This window comes from Chlorocebus sabaeus, chromosome 10, assembly GCF_047675955.1.
Source record: "Chlorocebus sabaeus isolate Y175 chromosome 10, mChlSab1.0.hap1, whole genome shotgun sequence".
Lineage (NCBI taxonomy): Eukaryota > Metazoa > Chordata > Mammalia > Primates > Cercopithecidae > Chlorocebus > Chlorocebus sabaeus.
In genome coordinates this window covers 125,232,846-125,259,428 of record NC_132913.1, presented here as the reverse complement: position 1 = coordinate 125,259,428, position 26,583 = coordinate 125,232,846, and the positions used below count along the sequence as shown (strand labels likewise).

Genomic DNA, 26,583 nt, shown 5'->3' with positions numbered 1-26,583 from the left:
GGTACAAAAAGAACCTGTCCCCAATGTCCAGCCAGGCAACACCAGACTTGGGTGGAAAAAGGGATCACCGAAGCAACATCCTTGTGAGGTCCCTCTTGAGGCACAAACTAATAGCAAACACTGCTCAGAAAACACTGATTTTAAGGGTAAATTTCCTTCACATTTAAATGATAGCACAGTCTTTATCATTAGGGTGACAGTTTTTGGCTATAAATCCAATAATATGTACTTTAGCCTGAATGACTTATCTTTGAACTCTGGTGTTTATAATTCAAGACCCGTTTTTCCACCTGGTCCCTGCCCCTGCCTCTCTGTGCAACAAAAAACATGAGTCAAAACAGTGTTGTTTTTCTAGTTCAAACGGGCAGAGGTCTGAGTTCATTGCTCCTGTTTTCTCCGAGTACACAAGGGAAGATATCGACCCGGGCTCCCCTCGGGACATTACTGATGGATGTTTCAGAAACATGGTGGCTTCGCCAGGTTCCCAGTGGGATTCTGGGGCCTGGATGACCCAGACTTGTTGGCTTCACCAGGTGGAGTCACTCTGCTTGGGTATGGCCCAAGCCTGGGCTGTCAAACCTCTGGATTCCAGCTCTCTGGAGGCACCTTTGCCTCCCCTCACACCCCCGCTGCTGGGCTTCACACCATGTGTGATCACCCGATGAGGTTCTATCTGCCCTCTGTCTGTGCATCCCATGAGGGTGGGGGCAAGTCTGCATTTCTCATACAACGGCCCTGTTTCTGGAACATTCTAGGTGCTCAATAAACACTCAGTGAATGAGCGAAACACAACTTCCTCAAGGAGAAGATCCTGGCCATGCTGGAGAGGAAGAAAACACGGTTCATCCACAGCATGGACGAAGATGAGAATGAGGTGAACAGTATTCTATGTCTGTCTTGACATGGGGCCGATGCCCTCTCTGCTTTCCCAAGGACCCTGGGAGGACCAAGCGGGTGGAGAAAACTTTAGGTCTTGACCCTGGTGGTGGTCTCTGGACACTAAAGCATTTTCATTTTCTCGAAGTGGGACAGGCAGTCACTTCCTTCTTTCTGGTTACTACTGCCCTTTAATAGCACTGCCCTCCCTCCACCCACCCCTTGGGGGGCACCAGCCCTCCCTCACCTCTAACAGGCGTGACATGCTCACCTGTGCACCTGTGTCTCCCAAACCCAGGGCGGGACTCCATACAGAGCCTACAGGGCTGACCCTGTCTGACTTCACATTTTTCTTGTCCTCTGTCCTCACTCATACTGGCCCTGGATACATGTTCCTGATGAAGTCACTGGTCTGGGAGCATTTCCCATGAGCCCTCGCTACAACAACCGTATCCCATCCCTGGCTAACCCCAGCCAAGGAGAAATAAAGTAATCGTGTGTTTTTGTTTTTTCTTTGTTTTTTTGTTTTTGCTTTTTGTGGGAATCATGACCCCTCTTTCCAGGGGAGGCACAAGAAGTTTACATGGCCAGCTAGATGTCCCAAACCAGGAATGAGAGCTGTGACATTTGAACCCGGGTTCTGAAACTCCCTGCCTCAGAGCACTGCCTGCTCCATGTGACCCCAAGGAAGGCCAGACTGGAGGGTCATTCACCTTTGCCACCACACTTACTCCAGGCCCTGCCCAAGACCTGCTGCTCGTGCCTCCCAGGTAGAAGGACCAGGGAGTCCTATCCAGGCCCTCCTGGCTTCTTCCCATCAACAAGGTCAAACACACCCACTAGCACTTTCTGTTGTCCCAGGAGATCCAAAATATACCAGCAATGGTGTTAATGTCCCAAGACGGAAAACAGAAATGGAGCCGATTCAGTATAACAGGACCACGAGTTTTAGAAATTATGGAAATGAGCTAGCTTAGTTCTGTCTCCCAGGCTCTCTTCAGATACCAGGGATGCCGCCTGTACTCACCGTTCTTCTATCCTCCACACGATCAATCAAGGGATACCATAACCACAACCCCTAGGGAACTGCCCTGCACTCTACAGACACCCCTCTGCATTCTAAGAACCACATACAGGAGGTGTCATCAGATGTGTGGTCCCCAACCAACATAAGGCACCCAGGATGAGGAAGGGGACAGCCCCGTCCCTCACTGCGGGACTGACCTTTGTTCCCTAAGCGTGCCAACCACCCCGCAATCAACTGACCTTTGTTAGTTGAGCAATTGATTCAGGGAAGGAAGAGCAGATATAAGGAGATCACCCACCCCCATCAGGTTCCAGGACGCCCAGGAAGGCTGAACCCACATCTCTCTGTTTATGATCATCTACTACACCTGTGAGTAAATTTTCTGCAAATTTAGAAAACACATGATAAAGAAATTTGTATCATTTCAATCTCTTCAATTTCATATGACAAAGAAATTTGCATCATTTGAATCTCTAAGTGGCTATATTGAGCCCTGCTATTTTATGACCTCATCATATGATTGAATAAAGACAATGCTTAACAAAATCCAATTGTCATGTCTCACTGGAACCAGGCAGAAGGTATGGAGGGCAATGGAACCAGGCGGAGGGTATGGAGGGCAATGGAACCAGGCGGAGGGTATGGAGGGCAATGGAACCAGGCGGAGGGTATGGAGGGCATTAAGGGTGTTTGGGATTCACTGAAAGTAAAGCCACAACATTCTTCTGTCAATTGTACTTATATTTTCTTTTCCTTTTCCTTTTTTTTGAGATGGAGCCTTGCCTTGTCACCCAGGCTGGAGTGCAGTGGTGTGATCTCGGCTCACTGCAACCTCCGCCTCTTGTGTTCAAGTGAGTCTCCTGCCTCAGCCTCCCAAGTAGCTGGGATTACAGGCATGCGCCACTACGCCCGGCTAATTTTTGTATTTTTAGTAGAGACGGGGTTTCTCCACGTTGGCCAGGCTGATCTCGAACTCCTGACCTCAAGTGATCTGCCTGCCTCGGCCTCCCAAAGTGCTGGGATTACAGGCGTGAGCCACCGCGCCTGGCAATATTTATATTTTCTTTTCCGAAAAGTGAGTGTGAGAAGACAAAGCAATTCTACATTAAATTTATTATGGAAAATGTTTCTTCCTGGTAGTTTTAAGTGATCACGTAAGTTAGCTTATGTTTATTGCTCTACTGTAGAGCATGAGATAATACAGAGAGCCCAACTTAAAGGAAGACACAGCCGTGGGGGTTGGCCAGGCTTACTGAGTCTGTGATCTGAAATGTCTTAGGTCACAACCCATTTACTCTCGGTTATTTGAGTAACAGCATCAAGACCAACTTGTCAGGTTTGAAAATGGGAAATCGTGTCATAACGAACAGCTGAGGATCTTCCTGTTATTGCCTGATGCACTCTGGGGAGAGACTTACTGGGGGGCAGCATGCCCCTGGAGTTTGCACAGTAGCTGCTGTCTCGCACTCGCTGCACACATTTGCCTTCTCTCACTGCTGACTGCTGGGCTCTGGGATGGGGAGGGGTGGAACACAAACTCAAATGCCTGTGAGGCCAGCTGGGCAGAGACAAATGCGTGACAAGATTGGATGCCTGCAACTTATACAGAGGGGAGAGTCCTCCCCCAGAGAAACAGGCACTGCTGTTGTAATGCCTGCCCCCCTTGAACTCTGTTCTCCTGCTCTCCACGGCTGGATGGAGGAAACATTCCTCTAGTACGGGAAAGCCATGCTGCACAGTGATGAACGGCACCTGGGCCGTGGCCTCAGGGTCATGAAAATAGTGGGTGGGGTGGAGGCTGTGCAGTTCTGCAACATAGCCTCAGAGTCAGTGGCCAGAGACCCTGGGTTTTCTTCCCCCAAAGAAGCTGATACCTGCATTTGCTGATACCTGAATGCAGGTATCAGGTGCGAGGCAGGAAACCTCACAGTTCTAAAATACTACATCTAATTTAAAACACAAATCACCAGCACCATAACAGGAAAAGCCCGCCAAACAAGGTACATCTGCGCAAGCGGAGGTCTAAGCGCTGCGACTTCTTGGTTGATTACTAGGAACGTTACAAAATTGTAGGGATCAGCATGCTGAAGTATGGTGTTCAGTAAGTAACTTAAGAGCCACATTTTAATTGCTCTATGGCTGGGAGAAGTTTTTGTTTTTGTTTTCTAGAGACAGGGTCTCACTCTGTTGTCCAGGCTGAAATGCAGTGGCGCAATCACAGCTCATTGCAACCTCGAACTCCTGGGCTCAAGCGATCCTCCCACCTCAACCTCCTGAGTAGCTGTGACTACCGGTGCGTGCCTCCACACCTGGCTAATTTTTTTCTTATTACTGTTTAGAGATGGGGAGATCTTCCTATGTTGGCCAAGCTGATCTCCACCTCCTGGCTTCAAGAAATCCTCCTGCCTCAGCCTCCCATGTCACTGGGATTATAGGTGTGAGCCACCACACCCAGCTCAGGCTGGAAATTTCGATATGGGTGGAGACGAACAGAGAAGCCTTGCCCATCTTTGCTTTTTCTCCCCAAGGTTTCTCACTGGCTCTTGAGGGTGGGAACCCTGGTCGGGTTGTGCAGCCTGGAGCCCCTTCCCTGGCCACAAGCCCACCTCCCCTCCTCCATTCCCACACCCCCCAGGCCAAAACTGTCCTGCAAACTCTTCCTTTAAAAAGAGTGATAGCGTCACCTTTGAGTATCAGATCAGGTAAAACCGTATCTAAAATTCCAACAACCCAGGGAAAAACACACAATAATGAGACTTCACGAGCTGGAGATGACCTAACAGGGCTCCTATTTTCCGAAACAAAATTTGGGCCATGCTGAGTGACAAACAGGACGCAGGGCTGTAAACCCGCACGTTTCGAAGGATCTGAGAACCAGCAGGGTAACGAATGACTGGGGCAGAACTGGGAGCGTCCCGGCATCTACAGGTCACGCTTTACCTTAAACGCTGTCTGGGTTTGATCACAGGTAACACTTCAAGCAAAACATTAGGAGTCAATATTTCAAATTTTTAATCATAAAAAGAAAACCATACATCCGTGCACATGGCTATATTATTTTCTCCCTTTGTAGAAAGTTTCCCTCCTCTAAGATCCCTATCTCTAAGCACTGCTAACAATTTCTTTTATGGTCCTTGAAAAGTTGAGCAATGTAATCTTAATAATATCACCACAGAGTAATATTCTAAATTTGGAGACGTTGGAAGAGGAGGGTAAAGGGAAGCGGGAGGGAGGATGACGCTGAGTAGGAGCAAGGCCAGGAGGCCAACTTACCACAGGGCTGGCCCGGGCCGAGCTGGCCCTGGAGGAGGCGCGGGAGCTGGAGTTGAGGTGGCCGCTGTACTCCGAGGGCTGCCCACACAGCCGCCGTCAGGACACGCAGCCAGAAACAAAGGAACAGGGTCAGCAAAGGAGCAAGGAGAACAGAGGCTGACAGAAAACATGCTGCAGTGAGTGGCGGAGGTTAGCCACGCACGGCAAGGAAAAGAGAGTTAGGGTTAGACAGCAAACGCATATTCAAATCAGTGCTTGCTAATAAAAAAAACAAATCACATTATCAGAGGAACACAATTTCTCACAGTTAGGAAGAAGAAAATAACACAAAGCACCCATTCAACAGGGTGTGCAGTCGCACCCAGTGGAGACACAGAAAGTCACCTCGTGGATGTGGAAATGACTGTTTTGAGAACTTAAGCTGCCGTCCGGCACAGAAACTGAAGACTCGGACAGGGTGCTTGGCGCTTTAGCAAGGGAACATTTTTGCTTCTCCACCATCTTTCCAAGTGGAAGCAAAATGAGATTTAGGGTTAACACAAAATTATGTATGGCTTTTTAAATTGCCAGATTACCTTCTACCTGAGTGGTTGCTATGTACGTATCTATCCATTTACCTGAACTTTCTCACTTCTGGTGAAGGAACATACCAGCACCTCCACTATCTGGAAGCCACGCCCTTGTAACTTTGATTTATAGTCACATCTGCTGGTCTTAGATACATTTTCACGTTCTCATAAACACTCTCATATTCTTCTTGAGCAAGGCATGGAGGGGCGGGGGCAGGATTTGAACACTATTTAGGTTCTGACACGCCCGGAGGAGACCTTCAAGACAGACCCATGCAGCACCCTACAGCGAGCCCCACCACTGCTGAAGTCCCCTCCACTCCAGCCCCTGGACACCCTGCACTGTGCCGGGCACAGACCCCTCTGCTGGCCTCACAGGCTCTGCTGGGGACCTGCAGGGAGTGCCCTGCTTGCGAATTGTAAGGAAGCCCAGATCTTCAGGGGTGCTCATGATCTCATCTCAAATACCACCTCTTAAGTTTGTTTCCTCACCAGGGCTAGTGATCAGATGAGGCCTGGCAAACTCAAGAAATACTTGTTGAATGAACGAATGATTTTAACTGTAGACTAAAATAACCATCAAATGTCAGTTGAAAGCATTAAATGTTGTACAGGGCTGTGGTCAAGATGGGCAAGTTCCCCAGACCCATCCACCTCTATTTTATTTGATACATGTTTACTATATACTTACACTTACGTGCAAGATGTTGCTTAAGATACACAGATAATACTGCTGTGTTCACACCACATGTACAGCATCGATGCCATATTCAAGATATTCAAGAAAATTGCCAGTATTCCTAGACTCTTTGGCTTTCTTGTTGAAAATAAAGGAAAACACTTAATGTCAGCACTTTAAAGCAGAAGAATTTTGCCTGAGGGTTTCCTGATATGAGAGAGGAAAACTTCATCCTGCAGCAAATCCTTCACCATTCTATCTCATTCATGCCCTGGGTGATGGTGCAAAGACACAGTGAACTGTTGTGAATAGAGCTTACTGCCCACCCACGCTTCCCTAAGCAAAAGCAGTTCTCAAACCTTCCAACTCGACCTAATCATGCAGAAAAGAACAAAGTAAAGCTCTGTTATCGCCATGGTCCACGTGCGTCTTATGTTTAGGAGTTACGTGGCTACCGTGCAGCTAATGCAAGTCAGAAAGCTTTAAGTCTGAATCGCAGCTCCATCTCTTCTTGGCCACATGGCTGTGGAAGTTCCTTAGCCCGTCATCTGTGACATGGAAGTAAGGACGTGGGCCACACGGAGGAGCTGAGGACTAGGAAGTGACATGGAAGTAAGGACGTGGGCCACGCGGAGGAGCTGAGGACTAGGAAGTGACATGGAAGTAAGGACGTGGGCCACGCGGAGGAGCTGAGGACTAGGAAGTGACATGGAAGTAAGGACGTGGGTCACGCGGAGGAGCTGAGGACTAGGAAGTGACATGGAAGTAAGGACGTGGGTCACGTGGAGGAGCTGAGGACTAGGAAGTGACATGGAAGTAAGGACGTGGGTCACGCGGAGGAGCTGAGGACTAGGAAGTGACATGGAAGTAAGGACGCGGGTCACACGGAGGAGCTGAGGACTAGGAAAGGGGGTACATGTTGGGCTTCTTCTGTTTCCACTTTCTGCCAGAAACAACTTCCTCGGCTCCTGGATCAGATGATGCCGCTGGTGATGACTGTGTCCCAGCTTTGTCACAACACTGAAGAGAGTCACTTCACACTCAGGAGCTGCACGGGGGCAATTCCTGGTCCTCCAGGGGCAGGGCAAGTCCTCCAGAGTAGGACCAGGGCTGTCTGTGCAGGCCTGGGGGCAGCCTGGACCCTGAGGTCATGACCACTTGGGGCTGGGACCTCAGGCCTGGGCGCCGGGGCCACTCTGGACACCATCCTGGGCCGCAACCTCCCTACGTGCTAGACTGAGAGCAGGAGTGGCTCTCTCCCAAGGCCCTCCTGTAAACATAAGGAATGGAGTATCCACTTGGAGGGGAACTGTGAGGGTTCCAGGGAAAAGATGGGAGACGTTGGGAGCTCAGGAACTTCCTTGCCCCTTCCCTCTTCCTCACGATGCTAATTTGCTACCCACAGCAGAGCTGACCATCCCTATTTTTGGCAGTTCTGCTGCCAGGACAAGATGACCTTCTGTTTTCTTAACTCTCTAAGGCCATCACTCCCAGGCAATTCTTGTGGGGCTAAAAGCACAGAAATCACTGCTCGCCAAAGAGCAATAAGGGCCAAGGACCTAGGGCTGACGACTCACGGGGGCTGGTGGCGTAGTAGCATCTAGAAAGCATCAGGAGCCCTCTGTCCTGCCAGATCTTACAGTCCCTACTTAGGATGCCAGAAAACCAGCTGGTGCTTGGGGGAAATTTCTCTTGAATTAGTATGCTCCCTCTTTTCTGATAAAAGAAAATCATTTAGTTGTGCTTTATCCATCACATCACAGGCAGGGCTATTTCATTCTTCACGCATGGTTTATGAGCTTTCTAATGGCCTATGAAAATGTTTACCAACTGGGAAACATATGTTGTATAGTGCGCTGCAAAATACTGAACAACTTATGCAATATAAAAATTGATAAATGTGTAATTAGTTGTCGACAAAAACGAATGCTATGTCAACTACTGGATTTAAGATTCATAAATTACACTTTAAAGAAAACTGTAGGTTAGACTGGCTTACATCGTAAGAATTCATGAATATTCATGATGGCTGGACCAAATGGCACAGTAAGTCATAAAACTGGATTTAGCCAAGTAAGTAGCTGATTAACTTCAAAAGCAAAATTATAAAAGCATTTCAAGTATTTCTTAGTAAATAATTCTATTTCCTGGAAGCTTGAAGCCATTTTTATAGGACTGGGGAGGAGCCTCTGAATACAGGCACATCCACCGCCAGGGAGCACCGATTAGCACTGAAGGCTCCCTTTCCACGGGTCCCTGGGACATGCAAATTCGTCTCCCCACTTCCACACATTCCATCTCATTTTTCTGCCTTGTTGCTTCTCTCATTCATTCATTCACAAATGTTTATTGTGCACCTACGACATTTTTACTCTCATAGCTGAGCCTATCATTTCAAATCGAAGAAAGAGGTAGAGAGACAACAAAATAAAAACAGGGAATGAAATATGCGTAACAGTCCAACTTTTAAAATTTGTTCCTCTTCCTCAACTATTCAGAGACGAAAATGATGTGTGGCCTGCCAAATTGCCCTTTTTCTGTTTGTATTAATTTAAGATGATTTCACGACCTGTTAGTATTGTTGGCGTGCTGCAAAGAGAGCAGATGAAACTCAGTGCAAGTGAGTCTCCCTAATGAGTGAGGACATGAAACCAACAACCAGAGGTTTCCCGATTCACATTATTCGTGACCTTCACTATAATGGAAGGTGGTGGTGAGCCCAGTGACTCGGTGCTTCCTCCTGAGGATGGCCAGTCACCCCCCTGCCCGGCGAGCATCCCCAGGTCATGCAGCAGGCAGGGGGGAAAGGCGGTATCACCCAAAGCGCCTTACAGCACGGGAGCCACTGGTGCTGCCCCGTCGGGCCCCACCGAAGCTGCCTTCATCCAACACAGACGCCTGCGACCAAAAGAGACTGTCAGGATGGGTACTCTTCCTTTCTCCGAGCGCCCAGTAAGTACTGAAAATGTAAGCTGTGAAAAACTGACACGTGCCAGGAGCATGACCTGAAAAGCATGCAGGGGAGGCCCAGAACCACCTTTCCGGCTCTTCAAAGGGTTGCAGAGTGCGACAAGGAAACCAGGAGAGACAGGTCTTAGTTGCTGTCAAGCGGCGTGCAATTTAATCTCCAACAGACCATTTAAATCTATTATTTTGAAAAACATCCCAGGCCTAAGTAAAAACTTGTTAATCCAGGTTAAAACGAGCAGATAATTCTCACATCCTGAATTCTGTCATGGCACTCTCATACTTCATGTTTAGAAAATTACTTTTATGTGAAGTGACTTTGGGATAAAATATCAAATAATGTTAATTACAGTTTTAATGTTAAATATTTTATAACCCTTTAAAAGTTGCTAAGTAGAAGAAAGAGTAATTGGTTAACTGGAAAATGCTACTTAATTAATCAACGTGGGTAAACAGGAGCTGACACTGCCACAAATAGTGATGTCAAACTTTGCCCGGTGTAAAGGAACTTTAATTTCCCTATTTTCCCCTGAGGACATACTAGTTTGCTCAGTCACTTATTAATATATCTAACACATAAGTATGTAATCTGATGGAAATTCAGAAAGTTATTAATGGCTGGGTGCGGTGGCTCATACTTGTAATCCTAGCACTTTGGGAGGCCAAGGCAGGCAGATCAACTGAGGTTGGGAGTCTGAGACCAGCCTGGCCAACATGGTTAAACCCATCTCTACTAAACATACAAAAATTAACCGGGCGTGGTGGCACGTGCCTGTAATCCCAGTTACCTGGGAGGCTGAGGCAGGAGACTCACTTGAACCTGGGAGGTGGAGGCTGCACTGAGCCTAGATCATGCCATTGCACTCCAGCCTGGGTGACAGAGGGAGACTCTGTCTCAAAAAAAAAAAAAAAGCTATTAAGACAATATGGGTACTTTGAGTATTTATTTACATTTTTTGCATAGCATAAGTACTTATATTTAAAACTGGAAATTTCCAAAGTAATAGAGTAACATGGATTAGTATCTGTCCAGGTTACCAAAGCATTAAAAAGCCACCATTCTTTCCGCCACCAGGTAAAGTAAACATTGCTGTTGTTCCATTCCTAACAATCCCAGCAAACACAAGGCTTCCTGGAGATGGAGCAGTGTGGCAGCTGCAGTCAGCAATCGGGGGAGAGAAAACCCAGATCCGGCCAAAGGGGACAGACATTCCCCACAGCCACATGTAAACTCCACGTGAAGGTGCAACTTCCCCCAGGGGGCTGGAAACAGGCACATCCACAGCTCTGGGCTTGGTGGGGGCGGTGCATGCACAGTGGGAGTGGGTGCGGAGAAGCAGAGCGGGCAGCACACGCACCCGGTAACTTCCCGAAGGCCGGGCAGCGCTGTACAGACAGGAGGGCTGGAGGATGAAAGCAAATGGCAGGTTTTAAAAGCCTTGAAAAAACAGCAACAAATGACAGTGAAAGGCCATCACGATAGTTTCAAATGACACGATAGTTTCAGCATTCACCACAGCCAACTGCTGGACAAACCGATCAAGGCACTGTGTTTTCTGTAAATTTGACAGATGCAAATCCAAAATTTACAAGAAAGATAAGTGAGATGATTTTTAACTTTGAAACAGTAAATTTCCCAGCATCTTTAAAAACAAGATCATTTCTAGTCATTTCAGGCATTCCTGGAAGAAAGAGTCAGGGGATGAGACAGAATGGTGACAAGGTCAACACACTGACAGCAACAAAACCCACAGCTCAAATCCAAGGTTAACGACACACTTGGCAGTATTCAGTGCACAGATGTCCACATGTGAAGACAGGGCAGGGAAAGTCTTTATTTCTATGCGAGGGGCCCAGTGACCGTACGCAAAGGGAGTCGCTGCAAGGCTGCCTCAGCCGGTGTGGGAGGCACCCCCAGAGGGGCCGCAGTCTATCCCTGTCAAAGGAGAATCCCGCCTAGCACACACGTCAGGGGGAGGCAGTGCTGGTGAGGGGACAGGCTGGGACACAAAGGCAGCTCCAGTGTCCCGAGACTGTGCCACGGGACAGAATCCAGACTCATTTCCAGGGCACACTGAGCAAGTCAAGCAAGGTGCACAGCCAGGTGGTGATCACTCAGCAGCTCCGGTCGACATGCAAGGGAGAGGACAGTTCAGCCTCCAAATAGGATGTGTACTTTCATCCCTGACACCGACTTCCTTGGATTAGAATGAGACTCGATACCTATAGCTAACAGGCCGAGCACCTCAGGGCCGGACCTAAACCCCACCTTGTAAAAACAGGAAACAGAGGGGAGACCGAGCCAAAGAAATAACAGTGTTCTGTCCACTTCTCAGAGACCAAGGAGGCAGATTATACACAAAAACCTTCCAAATTGCTTCCTGGACACATTTACAAGAGAAAAAATATTTAAAAAAAAAAAAAACAAATGAAAGCCCAAATGGGGAACAATTGCTGGAAAAGGAGGAGAGACCCAAGAGACCAATTTTTTGGACTCGAGTTTTTGAAAATACGCATTTAATAAAACCCTCCTTTTCCTTAAGTCTCCTTTTCTATATTAGGTTCTCAACTATTTGACAAGCATTTTTCTGAAAGATTGACAAAAGTCTTAGCAAACTAGTCAAGCCAATTAAAACAGTTGCTAAGCTTTGCTCTTGTGACTTTGTGTAGGGGAGGCTGAAGTATCCACTAAATGTAATCAGCAATTAAAGTGATGCACAGAAGGAAAGGGAAGGAGCGACAAAGTGATGTAAAAAGGAGACAGACCCAGTTTCCATTTGGGGCAGAGAGGGGTGTGGGAGCCAAGCCACCACCGGGAAGCCCAAGGTTGGAGCCGGAGAGTCCCTGTAATCAGAGCAAATGGGCAGCAGAGAGGGGAGAGAGGCTCACACCCTCACGGCATTGCAAAGGTACATCAGTCCAGCGACCTTATACAACCAAAACAGTAACGGGCATGCACTCACGGGGGAGGAAGAGAATGAGGGTCGGAAGGAAATAAAGACGGCTGGGCCAGGCAACTGACAAAACTAGGAGATTGGGCCAAATTAGGACTTCTGAGTTTATACACAGAAAAAAAGATTTAATTCACATTAAATACTGAAATAAATTTTAATTGATGTTAGGAAGAGTCATCAATACTACATTCTATGCTGATACCTTTCCATTATCATATTTAAATAAAATTGAATGTACCACCTACTGGGCAGGAATAGATGTCTACAGAGCGCAATTCCCAGAAAGGTTCTGAGGGCTGGTGGGGAGGGTGAACCCAAGAGCCCTCAGGCAGCAAATGATGGGCACCCAGGGCTCAGGGAGTTCTGATGCGGCCCTGTTCGAATGAGTCGGCTCTCATTCTGACGTTTAACCCTTTGGATGTGGGTTATTTCTCTTAAATGGATTGAAGTGGGTCAGATGCAGGCTGAACTTGGGTGAATCGTTCATATCCAAGGATGAGATATTTATTGCCATCTTTATTTTAGAGCAAGTAACTCAGCTTATCAAAAACGAGTTGGAAATAAAGTTTTCTTAATGACTAAGTGCCTTGAAAAAGGCTTTGGGCATTTTCTTAATTCAAGGGGAGATTTTGCTGTTGCAGAGAGCACTTAGTCATTAAGTCTGATTTCAGCGGGGGAGCTGCTCCTGTGGTCACCAGGTCCACAGAATGGCCCCAACAGCACCCTGGGCTCAGTCACGTGGCGCCTCTCCTGGGTTCTCACCATTCTGCACAGCCTCCGCTCTGCTCAAATGGCTACTCACCTTGAAGAGCTTCCCCTCTAGGCTCTACCTGGTTAGTTCCTATTCTTTTCATTTGATTGATCTATCTATCTATCTATCTATCTATCTATCTATCTATCTATCTTATTTATTTGTTTGTTTGTTTGTTTGTTTGAGATGGAGTCTCGCTCTGTTGCCCAGGCTGGAGTGCAGTAGTGCAATCTCGGCTCACTGCAACCTCTGCTTCCTGGGTTCAAGCGATTCTCCTGCCTCAGCCTCCTGAGTAACTGGGACTACAGGCACATGCCACCATGCCCAGCTAACTTTTTGTATCTTTAGTAGAGATGGGGTTTCACTGTGTTAGCCAGGATGGTCTCGATCTCCTGACCTCATGGTCTGCCCGCCTGGGCCTCCCGAAGTGCTGGGATTACAGGCATGAGCCACCACACTCGGCTCTTCCTATTTATTAAGGTTCGGTTCACATCCTTTGTTGTGACATTTCCTGGCAAAACCAGAGTCTCCCTCTCATTCTATTTACTCATTTGTTCACTACTGTACAGGTCTCCGGTGCCGGTGGCTTCTGTTCTAGATGTCAGTGCCCAGAGAGCACCCACCTCCCCCGCTTATCTTTCTGATGATCCCAGGCCTGCTCGATTTTCCTACCTAAACTGTCCCAATTTACTGAGTAAATCTGAACCTAAACAAACACCAATAAGCCTCAGCAATTTTAGGGCTCTTAAACAATGTAGAAATTATGTTTATCAAGACCGATGCATGTTTGTAGAGAATGGGAAGGAACTCTGTTGTGTAAACATGTGGATCTGGATGAGACTCTGGATTTTCCTTCCAAGTCGAGTCCATGCCCAAGAAACCACCAAAAAGTTTGCATGTACTCTTCAAAGTAGTTCTGTTTTCAGAAACTCAAGAATTCAAGAGCATTCTTCTTCTTATTTTTTTTCCTTTTGATTAATTCTAATTAGAAAATATACACAAAAACACGTCCTTTCATTGCAGCCAGCTGAATGCCACAATTCACATTCGAGCTGGCGTGGTCAAACGCAGCACACTGGAGTGCATCTGAATGAAGAAGCTCATGTTAACTACTGCTTTTCACGTCAATAACGCAGCTACCCAAACAAAAATCCGTCAGACAGACACTGAAAGAGAAAAGTAGAGCTGAATCCACACACACACGATTGCATGCTACAAAACCTGCGGTTTCTGAAGGGAGGATGTGAAAGATTTAAATGGAAACCCACCAACTTCTCCTCCCTGGATGATGACAAAGTAGAGAATCTGCTGTCACCGCTGTAGCTGGAATTCTGAGCACCAAAGAAGAAAACATGTTTCAGTGACAAGCACTTCCTTATGACTCCAAAGCGCCCCCATCCCATTCAAAAGGCGAACATGAAACCGCACAACCGAGCCAATACTAGGAGCCCAGGAATGCTAGTTTATCTAAAGACGCGAGGCACAAACAGTACAGCAGAGATTCTGAACAACTAGAGATTCTAAGCTGCATTTTCTATTTCACTGTTTATGCCTTGGTGACGCCAGGGGTGTATCTAGTACTGCTTTTCGCAATCTCACATCTTCTAGCACGATTCGTGATTACTGAGTTTCACACTGTGTTGTCAGTAAACTCCTAGTCTGAATTATCCTTGTTACTTATCTCCTTAGGTAACTAAAATTCCATTTATTGCAAAATTTTCAATCTTTCTTCAGCTCAGCCCACCTGCGGGCTATAGCTCAGCCCTGCGGTGCCAGAAAGGTGGGTGGAGTATGACAGCCTGCTGCCACCTGTCCACTGGAGAGCCCTTATCCACACAGGGAAAATGTCCTGCAGGCTGTCTTTACATGTCTTGAGTATACATTTTAAAAATGTCACATCCAGCTGGGTGCAGTGGCTCACGCCTGTAATCCCAGCACTTTGGGAGGCCGAGGTGGGTGATCACCTGAGGTCAGGAGTTCGAGACCAGCCTGGCCAGCAGGGTGAAACCCGGTCTCTACTAAAAAATACAAAAAAATTAGCTGGGCGTGGTAGTGGGTGCCTGTAATCCAAGCTACTTGGGAGGATGAGGCAGGAGAATCGCTTGAACCCGGGAGGCAGAGATTGCAGTGAGCTGAGATCACACCATTGTACTCCAGCCTAGGTGACAGAGCAAGACTCTGTCTCAAAAAATAAATAAATATTAAAGTGCATGCAATGCCAAATAGGTAAATAGGAACAATAAAATAAAAACAACTTGATCAGCTGGTTTCAGAAAGCTAAAGACTGGTTTGGTCAGGGAGAGGGAAGAAGGTAAGGGTAGGTCACTCATTTGAAGCCCAAAAGTATAATTTAAGTATATACATGATATCTTAATATAACATAATTAAGATAAATGAAAAGAAATATTATTTTACACAATTAGGAATATTAGTAAAAGAAAAAAAATGAAGCAAAGGAACAGGAAATTTTTAGGCCATTTAACATGGAATGGACCTGTGGGATATTGTGAAGCTTGATGGAAATGTATCCAGTGCAACCTTTTAAAATCCCCAATGACCTCCTGTCCTTGATAATCCAAAGCCCTCCCCACCCCTGTCCGGCCTCCCTAATGCCCCTGCCACTGGCACCACTCCCTCTCTCTCCCCCTAGAGCATCACCCTTTCCTTCCACCAGCTCTTCCTGCCTCCCACCCCTTAACTGGGAGCCTTCCAAGCATCTGCATTGTTTTCTTCTCCTTTTCCTCTCCAGAAAAACACAGGTTCTTGTACACATGCCTTTAAGGCAAACATTAAAATTACAAGTGACAGATGTGGAGACTGCAAAAATGTTGGATTTAATATCTTTGAAAGCTGAATACACTTAATACACATATTATATACATACACCCAGGGGAATACAGTAATGAAAGAGCTAATCTTTAATTTCAGATCTTTTTAAACTTGAGGTTCTTATCAATATCTACCCCTTATACTAACAATCGGAATGGTGGAGGGCTAACATTCTCAGAATGTTTGCTAGTTGAAAAACATTATCTTTCATTCCATCATGTGCTAGGAAAAAAAAGACAGACCCATTTTAACATTTAAAAACAGCAAAGAAGCTAAATTTAAATTTAGCAATTAGTTTTTAGTTTTAGAAGCTTTGAAACAACCTATTTGAATTTTGAGCCATGCAAATTTACTATACTAACCCTGCCAGATCTTCTATTCAGGGACTGTGATCCATACAATTCTCCATCATAACCATTTGTCTGTTTCAATGAAGAAAAGAGAAAAACTGACATCAGTACACAAATGAATTCACAGGTACAAATCAGCAGGGACGAACCAGCCAGGTATAAGGTGAGCTTACTTGGTAGAGCGGGTGAATGACCAGCCCGGGACTGTACAAGTCCTAGCAGCTCCCAAACTGCATCCCTGACCCCGTCCACTCCCCCACAGCTCAGGAGAGAACAGCAGTCAAGCTAACCAAGTCAGTAGGCTTCCCGTCGCATGTCACTCTTAGTCTTAAAGCAGCACCAAGTCCCTCTGCGGGGTGGAACATTTGGGCTTGGCGTGGCTGTTTCCTTGTCAGGCTCTGTTTCTGATTTTATGGTGGCGCTGTGGACATTCTGCCAGCAAGTCGCCACATGCCAGGCCGATGGGTAGTGATTCGGTCTGAGTCAGTGAGTTTTCAATTCCTGGTTCAGGGAGGGTCTTTGAAAATTATGGCACATTGTGATGCTCTGGGCCATAATTCAGAAGATTCAGAAATCATTTCTTTTTTTTTTTTGAGATGGACTCTCACTCTGTCGCCCAGGCTGGAGTGCAGTAGCACGATCTTGGCTTACTGCAATCTCCGCCTCCCTGGTTCAAGCGATTCTCCTGCCTAAGCCTCCTGAGTAGCTGGGATTACAGGCGTGCGTCACCACGCTTGGCTAATTTTTGTATTTTTAGTAGAGAAGTGGTTTCATCATGTTGGTCAGGCTGGTTTCGAACTCCTGACCTCATAATCTGCCCGCCTTGGCCTCCCAAAGTGCTGGGATTACAGGCATGAGCCACCGCACCCAGCCTCAGAAATCATTTCTAGTCAATCTATGGTGAAATGCAAAAGTTCATCGGTATAGCCTCTATACTAGTTTTTCATTCATCCAGCCCTCCCACTTTATTTTTCAAAATGAAATCTGAACACATATTTAATACTTTCATAATGTGTCCTCCAGAATAAAGGAGAACGATTCTATTAAGTGGATGCCTATCATCCCTCTCTTCTCAGTTCCCAGCCCAGGTTCCCTTAAGTCAAAGCAAGGGCTTTCTAAACGCCCCTTAATTCATCTATAAGGAAATTTCTGCCGATTCAAAATAAGAACTGTCAAACATCAGAGACGAAACCAGCTCTCGGGACAGAAAAAGGAGGAGCAGTCTACACAACTGGTAAAAATGGAAGGAGACGCCATCAGGTTCTGGGCATGAGGCCAAATTCCAGACAGAAGTTCTGTCATGTAACCTTAAGTAATTATTTAATCCACTCGAACATCCGCTTTCTCAGCCGTGAAAATGTGCATAATAATAAATACATTACAAAGCCATCGTGAGGATTAAACGAGATGAAAATGAGTATCTCAAGCACCTAGAACAGTGCTCTCATGAAGCATGTGCTGACTGGGCGGATACCTGAATATACATGGAAGGGGCCCGGCACGTGGGAAGTGCTCAACGTGGTTCCTTATTCAGGGGATGGGTGCTGCATAGCACATGTTTTCCAGCCATGACATTAAAGAAAAAAAAAATTGAATTTCCAAACAGATTATAAATCCAGATTCATGAAACTTTGACTATCAAACTATATATTTATCTTTGCTATAACTCAAAACAAATCAAGAAATCAATTTGAAGTTTGGAAACAAAAGAAGTGTAGAAATCCTTCCACATTAAATTTGAGAACTCTATGAGTAACATTAAAACATTTCTGAAATAAATTAATAGTAAAAATCTTTGGAGGTTGGCAAGAGTTTTACTCAGACTAATTTCCTCTCATGTCTTCAGCAACAAGATTATTTGACATGAAAATGCATGTCAAGGACTTGCAAATTGTAGATCTCAATCCCTTGTTCTCTCTTCAGAAACTAGATTCCAGAAGAAATTAAGATAACAATGAAGGCTAACATTAATCAATTTCAGATGACTTTGACTTTACCAATAAATGAGGAAGGGAAATGTATGACATAAGCAAGGCCTCTGGCTCTCCACTGCTGCTTACGAAACACACAGCGCTGCAGAGGAACCCTGACCTTTGCACTGCAGTTCTCCAGCTCAGCCTGCAGCGATGGAGCAGAAGGTGGGCAAGCCGGAAGCACGACAGTATCCTCTCATTTGTCACCTTTCCACTTACAGGCTTCCACGAAAACCCGGGAAAAACTGTTACTTTGCAGGAAAGCCTGCAAAGCAGTTTCCACGACCACGTCTGTGGTAATGGAATTCTATCATAAGGAATCTATTCCTGGGCTGTATTCCTTGAATGTATTCCCAAATCTATAGGAACTTGTTAACTATATCTCCATAGGGAGAAGAACTTGGACCTTCTTGCTAACTTGCTCCTCCTGGATGGTGTTTTTGGTGCTGTATTTGGATGGGTGGGGCTATTTTTACGTGGCATAAAAGGGCAAGGGGCATTGACAGTTAACTGAACGATAGTAGAACAAAAAGCCCACAGACAGCACATTAACTTCATCTGAAGTTGGGTCTCTGATGTTCAATAAGCTTTGCTCTATTGTACTGTGTGGCTTTAAGCGGTACATAAGCTTGTTCACTTTGCTGGTTCCATGCTCCAAGACTGGGTCTCAGAGGGGAGTCCGCAGACCACCTGCTTCCTGGTCACCTGGCATGCTTCTTACAAGCAAGGGCCCCTGCCTAGGGAATCAGGATACTTAGAGAAAGGGCTCAGGAACATGCATTCTAACAAGCTCTCCAGAAACACTGCCCTAAGAGAGAACAAAATAAAGAGGACATACATAAGTTAGTATTTTCTAATACAGGATAAATAAGATACAAGGGTAAATGCCCTATGAAAACGGTAACTTGTGACTAGTCCAAATGCTAATGACTACCACGCAGTGTTATCAAAGCGTCTGTCACCTTCCCATTGGACCATGCAAAAGTCCCCTGCCAGCTTTTTGGATTAATAATGTTAGATGTCTTTTCTCCACGAGTCAAAAGACAGAGCACATGTAAAGGGCATTAGAGATGGAAAACAAACAAGGAAGGCAATGTCAAAACTCTTGAGTTCGATCCCTGATGCATTCTACTGAATTTTTAAAAAGAACACCGAAAAAGAAATCCAAAATGTGTTCCTGACCATTGCTAACACATATATTTATCCCACTGGGGGTTAGCTCTTAAATAAAATTAACTTTGAATTTAACATAAAAAGAGTAATAATCTAGATTTACGTTGCTAATACATTGAATTCCTTAAAGAACAGGAGAGTTGCTGGACGTACAGTGTCATGGAAATGCTCTCACCTGCCAGAGTGACTTGAAGTGCTCTGTAGGTAACAGATACTCTGTGAAGAGCACTTTCTGAATCTAATGACCTGTCTTTGTGCTTTCCCCTGTCCTGATCCCCAAGCTACTCACTCCAGCCTGCATCTGTTAAGAGCAGAATAGCCGCCCCACAGGAGGCTCACGGCACCAAATATGCTATGCAGATGTATGCTACAATTTATTCATTATAATTGCAAACACAAAAATATTTTTTTTTTTTTTTGAGAAGGAGTCTTGCCTAGAGTGCAGTGGCACAATCTTGGCTCACTGCAAGCTCCGCCTCCCGGGTTCATGCCATTCTCCTGACTCAGCCTCCTGAGTAGCTGGGACTACAGGCGCCCGCCACCATGCCTAGCTAATTTTTTTTGTATTTTTAGTAGAGACGGGGTTTCACCGTGTTAGCCAGGATGGTCTCGATCTCCTAATCTTGTGATCTGCCCTCCTCGGCCTCCCAAAGTGCTGGGATTACAGGCGTGAGCCACTGTACCTGGCCAAAAATACATTTTTAAAACAGGAATTTACTAAATAATTTTGAAATGCACTGGAACAAATGAAGCACAAAATGCTTCTGGGTAAAGTCCTTCAGGCGAAATAGTACATAATACGCTATAATAACTTTAGTATCAAATCACTTTAATGCTGAGCTGTGCTTTCTGGGGAGAACTTTTTCTTCCTTGAAGTATAACACTGACAGACTTTTAGAAAGCATAAGGCACAGAAACTGTCAGATACATATAAGAAGGAGTAATTCTGAGTTCAAAAGTCTAAAGCCTTAGTTTTTGTTACTGGAAGTAGGAGCTTTCTCAGAGAATATTTCCTGGCAAAAAAGTCAGATTGTACATTTAATTTGAATGGATATAGATTGGAAAATAATGGATTTTTCATTAGGTAAAATGACTTTACATTTAATCTTTTAAAGGAAATTTAGAGGCTTTGGGAATTCTTGATCTGATTTGAGTTCCTTGAAGGCAGACACTATCTTTTTCATCTTGGTATACACAGCTGCTAACACAAGGCATGGCAAACAGCTGGTGCTCAAAGGCCATCTGGTGAGGGAGCGTTCATGCACAGATGCCTGGGCTCCTCCCCTCCGACAGGCTCAGGGCTGCACCCTGGAGGCCCCAGGAGGAAGACTGCTCACTCCGCAGGGTAAGCCTGTCCTCCTGGCCTCACAGCCCCCCAGGCAAAAACTGGAGACAAAGATGTACTTGGTTTTTTAGAAAAGCACCCATGAGATTCGTGGAAATAGCATAGGTTATTATATGTCACACCACAGTTAACGTCACACAGCAAAGTATATCCGACCATCTCACCCAGGCGTAGGGACCCCCATACTCCAAGTCAGGCTGCGACTGTCAGAAGAAAGATAGCAGAAAAAAAAAACAACAACAGAAAAGAGAGTTGCCAAAAGTAAATTTAAAAGCTAAGTAAAACATAAATACAAGCGATCTTTAAAATCTTAACAAAAATACATTTTTCCATAATCTCTAGGATCTAATATGTACTTACAAAAAGAATTATGTCAGAATGGTAGCTACCATAGAATCCAGTAGTATTAAATAAACTTCCATGGAAAAGGTTGCTATAATTCAGGAAGTCTGAAACAGTTTGATAAATCTTATTTTTTCTTCTACATAATCCATTTTAATTACATAAGGGAAAAGGTTAACAGATGGATTGTCGTCAGTTTTTCAAAAAGGAAAATTAAAAATCTAGATTTTTCCAGAAAATCTAAAATCTAGAAATTCTAGAAAATCCGAAATCTAAATTTTCTGAGGAGGCATCCATACAAATGCCAGAATAGTATAAATCACCTCCCCACCTTTTTTAGGGTTTATCATCTTTTCTAGTTAAATGAAGAAGGCCTGTGTTTTCAGAGTCAATAAACAAAAGATACGATCTTAGAATCAACAATGTAAAAAGTTCATAATATTAAAATACATAAAAACAGTAGAAACTGACCCTGCATAGAAATAGAGCGAGATGAGAGTCCTCACTCTGGGGAGTGCCCTGCTCGGTGGTACAAAGGGGCAAGCATAGAGCCCAGGGCACCCAGCACATGGAGGGCACGCAGGCCACCAGGCCTCTGAGCAGCAGGCACTGGCCTTGTTCCTAGGAACTGTGACCCCAAGCAGGCCTCTCACCACTCTGGGCTTGTTTGGTGCCTATAGACATTAGGAGGTTTGACTCTCATCTCCAGGATCCAAGTTCTTAAGTTCTGAGGAATCTATTTCTTTAGATCAAGTACATGATGGGAAAGTGTCATGTGACTGAAAATGAAAATCCCATCCACTTCCTCCCCATCTTATGTCCTGTCCTAATGATGAATCTCTCATAGGAAACTTCAGCTCTTAAAACAAATATACTTGATATCTTGGCAAAGAGTGGTATCCAGCAGAAAGATGTAACTTATTTCTGGTTAAAAATCATTGAAAATGAAATGAATGCGGTTACATAACACCATCATACTCGTTCATATTGCAATTGTTTTCAACTCTTCGGGGTCAGGAGACCCTCTGAGAATCTTAAGAAAGTGAACATACTTTTCCCAGGAAAATGTAAGTGCATACCTCTTGCCTATAATTTCAGGAGGGTGTGGCTCTGAAAATGATGCATTTTGAGAGAGAGTCTGGGACTCTGTGTCTCTCTCCTCCTATTCTCTCTTGAACGCATATTAACCAGGCTTTGCCCTCAACATTTCTGTTAAAAGTTCTCCTGCCAAAGTCACCAACATCCTCTACGCTGCTAAGTCTGAGTTTTCTCCTCTCTTGGTCACTCTCCCTCATCCTTGAAATAGCATTTTCTTCAATGGTTTCAAGGACTCAAGCTTCTCCTGGGCCTGCTCAACAGCTATGATGTCTGGACCTTGTCTACAGACTTTGTTAATTGAGCTTTGTATTTATTATATTTTGGGTTCATAAATCTTCCCTCTTCCTGGGTGAGTGGTGTCAGAGTGTCCTGAGGTTAACAGTTACAATGGCATCCCTGAGGCTACATCTCAGGAGAAGGTTTTAAGCAGCAAGGAAGCCCTCAAGTGGGACTCACATTTGAACCACAGCTTTTTGGCAAAATCACTACGGATCTGCTTCTGGCACTGCAAGGACAGTGACAAGGGAAGAGTTGCTTCACAGCGCAGCAACCGTGTTTCACCTCTGCATTTTATCATTACAAACGGCCAAATTACACACACACCGAGCACATGTAAAAGTCAAGGAGTAATAGGATTTACTTGTCACAGTGAAGTAAAACAAGCCTTCAGCTCTATGGGGTCCCTAAGGATTAATAAAACGGAGTGGCTGCTTTGAGACTTATTTATTACTAGTGGTGAGATATAATTTCAATCCTGTGGTAAAAGAAACTGACATGCTCAGATTAATCCACTGACTTAAAGCACTGGGCAAAATATAGTTTTTCTGCTTTACTTCCCCCAAAACTCATACTTTTTTCAAGGGTAATTATTAAGGTTTCTGGAATGTTTAAGGAAAAGTCCATATTTGTGTTGATTGACCATTAAGCCTATCAGAGGTGAAGAGATCTAATTACAACTGATACAAGGAAAAGCGGCTGAAGGCAGATCTTACGGATCCAGTCCTGGTCCAGGTTTTCAGCAGGCTGTCTATAGCAGCTGTGTGAAAACACTGCTCAATAATAATTAACTTACAGCTACTTTAATAGAGGCTCCGATTTTCCCAGAAGCGTGTGTGTCAGTGGATACAGACTTACTGAAGGGCAGATGCGCCTCTGCATTCCTGTGGAACACCAATGTGCTGAGACCACTGTGCTAATCAAGGCTTGGGAGCTTTGTGATGTGGATTAAGTATTGAAAAAAAGACGACTTCATCTTGGGAGAAAGAAACAACCAACGTGCCTATGCATATTAATTATCTCTCTACAGCAACAAAGAAACATCCCCTACTGATTTGATTTTAAGTAAGCATCTCATCAGTTAAGTATTGACTATCAGACCATGGGGATAATGGAGAAGAAATCAGAATGCAGGGATGAGAAAGGAAAGGGCTTAGACCAGAAACTGTGCCATGCAAACTCCATCATTCTGGTTACTGACCCTCAGGCTTCCACGACTACCCACTGACATGCGCTCGTCTTCATCAGAAGCCTATTAAAAGAAAGGACGAGAACAACCGTGAAGTAATCATACAACATACGTGAAGAACCAGTGCCAAAGTCTTAGGGGGACGCTGGGAACTGACCACACCCCCAGCAGTGGGGGGGGTCAGCCACCCCGGGACATCTCAGTGGACACCAGTCTAGGTCTCCCACAACAGGGCCTTCGCGGATCTCTGTCTGCTTATGGGCAATATGGATTTCAAGTAATTTCAGGGCCAGGTGCGGTGGCTCACGCCTGTAATCCCAGCACTTTGGGAGGCCAAGGCGGGCAGATCACTTGAGGTCAGGAGTTTGAGACCAGCCTGGCCAACATGGCGAAACCCTGTCTCTACTAAAAATACAAAAATTAGCTGGGTGTCATGGTACATGCCTGTAATCCCAGGTACTCAGGAGGCTGAGGCATGAGAATCACTTGAACCCACAAGGCAGAGGTTGCAGTGAGCCAAGATTGCGCCACTACACTCCAGCCTGGGCAACAGAGCAAGACTCCATCTTAAAAAAAAAAAGTAATTTCAGGGCCAGGCACGGCGGCTCATGCCTGTAATCCCAGCACTTTGGGAGGCTGAGATGGGCAGATCACTTGAGCCCAGGAGTTCAAGACCAGATTGGGCAACATGGGAAAACTCCATCTCTACCAAAAACACAAAAATTAGTCGGGTGTGGTGGCGTGTGCCTGTAATCCCGCTACTTGGGAGGCTGAGACATGAGAATCATTGAATCTGGGAGGTGGAGGTTGCAGTGAGCCAAAATTGCACCAGTGTACTCTAGCCTGGGTGACAGAGCAAGACTCTGTTTCAAAAAAAAAAAAAAAAAGTAATTTCATCCAAGTAGTATTATCTCACCAGTAATATAAATACACAGCATTGGTGTATATTACTATGCAAATTATTTATGGGTATTCAGTGGCACAAAAAGCACTACAGTTGTTACGAATATATTAATACTCAAAAATTTCTCAAACACACTCTCCTTACCAAATTTAGGTCAAAATGCTAAAAGCTGAGTTCATAGTGTTTATTTAGGTAATAATATCAGTATTCCATCATCAATAGTGTTAATTTCTTTAAGAGATGATATCATCATTCAGATATTATATATACTTCAGCCACTTCAAGTATAAATTAGAATTCAATCAAATTGCCTAAGTAATTAATGAACACGGTACTAACCGATGTGTTTCTTCTGGATCTACGAGAGTAGCGCTCACTGTCTTCCTACCAAAATAATGGAGGAAACAGTATGAAAAGGTTAGAGACAGATGGACACAGGAAAAGTGCTTTAAAAAAGCTTAGGTAGTCCCATTGCAACATAATACAGCAGTTCTGATCTAAATGTCAAATAAATATTTTCTCTGCCTTCGTTTAAAGGCTTCAATTAAACCAGTGGGTAAAAATGTTTTTTTCTGGGGTGGGAGGTTCTCAAGCACAAAAATAATTGGGATACTTAATTTTTGTTGTAAAAACAATGTTTGGGCCAGAAGCTGGGCCTTAATTTTTTCTAACCTCTATCATCTGGTCCATTTAAATCAATCTACTTTTCCCCTTACTTTCAGAACCTTACTCTCTTTAGGAATCAGAAGATAAATCATTTCCACAAAATATCCGAAAAGGATGTCACTCTTTCTATTATATATCGTGGATTGTAAGACACACATGGTTTTTCACACTTAGACATCTCTGAAGCTGGGGTGTATCTTATAATCCAAGTTGTTCAGTTATAATTAGCATTTTTTCTTTCTCAGTGGTATATAGAACAACGATACAACTTCAAAGAATGTCTTAAGATTTTTTAAATTTTTCTTTTCTTTTTTTCTCTTTCTTATATCACCACGCCTGTGGACAAAAATGTCTTAAGGTTTAACAAAAATACATTTATGTCATGTAAGCCTAAAATGATGGTTTGCCGAGGCTGAATGTAATCATATTTCCGATAGAGTGTGTGCTCTTTATATTTGAAGAGATAACCTCTTTTATACCCAGTATGTAAGATGTTAGGAAATAATTTTGGATTTTCCTCAGATAATTTTATGTATAAGAAACCTTTAATAGGATATTTCTATCCTAACCAGGTTCTCAAATGCTACAAGCATGTGATGAAGTCCACGGGGCCAGGCAATAAAGCAAAAGGGACAGGAAGAGGTGGAAGGACTCAGGTAGATGAACTAACGAGAAGGGCCAGGCCATGCTCACGGGACCAGTGGAAAGCACACAGATTATCCCCCTTCTGCAGCCTCCCTATGTGGGTGCTGCTGCTTCCCGAGAAAGCCAGAAAGACAGGAGTATCATCAGGGCGAGCTAGCTCTCCATTCACAGGATGGCAGAGGGGCTGTTCTAGGAAGCAGGTTGAGAAGGTAAAGGAATTTTCTTACCAAAGACCAGTGGTTTCAGCAGGCACAGCGGACAAGATGAAGAGAGAACCCAACAGCAAATGCAGATAAAGTCTAAATGAGGGTGATGGGGCAGCTGGTCGCAATCATGAGTGAAGGAAATGGAGCATAATGTACCTCTCAGGTTCCAACCAGAGCCTGGTGAGCTGCGATGCCAATGGGAATGTTCTCTGGAAAGTTCTCAAGCCAGGGGCGCATGCCCAGCCTGAGTCCTGGTGGAGGGCCCTGTGCTCAAGGAGATCAGGGTGGCTGTGGTAGTGGAGACCTCCCCAAACCACTGGCCAGGAGACATCAGCAGTTAGTGGCTACTGAACAGGCAAGACCAGGACTGTTTCTAAGCAGGCTGTATTTGGGGATGTAAACAGAGACCAGATGCAGAAATCCCCGGAAGAAAATCTCTCAGTATTAAATTATGGTGCAATAGGAATCTATCTACATAGTTAAACCACATA

The 26,583-nt window shown here is 44.9% G+C and overlaps 1 protein-coding gene across 27 annotated transcripts in view; it reads right to left on the bottom strand.

Annotated features, from left to right (window-relative positions):
• LRRFIP1 (LRR binding FLII interacting protein 1) overlaps positions 1-26,583 on the bottom strand; it is a 167,689-nt gene that overhangs the window by 43,871 nt on the left and 97,235 nt on the right. For 9 of the 27 annotated variants that reach the window (XM_073020188.1, XM_073020187.1, XM_073020167.1 and 6 more), the window contains 5 exons: positions 24,915-24,959; positions 23,684-23,734; positions 16,288-16,347; positions 14,365-14,427; positions 5,177-5,254 (listed from right to left, as the gene is read on the bottom strand). The exons of 5 other annotated variants lie outside the window; for them this stretch is intronic. In XM_073020188.1, coding sequence (XP_072876289.1) covers positions 5,177-5,254; positions 14,365-14,427; positions 16,288-16,347; positions 23,684-23,734; positions 24,915-24,959 — 297 coding nt within the window. The remainder of the gene's footprint in view (positions 1-5,176; positions 5,255-14,364; positions 14,428-16,287; positions 16,348-23,683; positions 23,735-24,914; positions 24,960-26,583) is intronic. 13 more of the 27 variants (XM_073020180.1, XM_073020182.1, XM_007966805.3 and 10 more) reach the window with 9 other exon arrangements.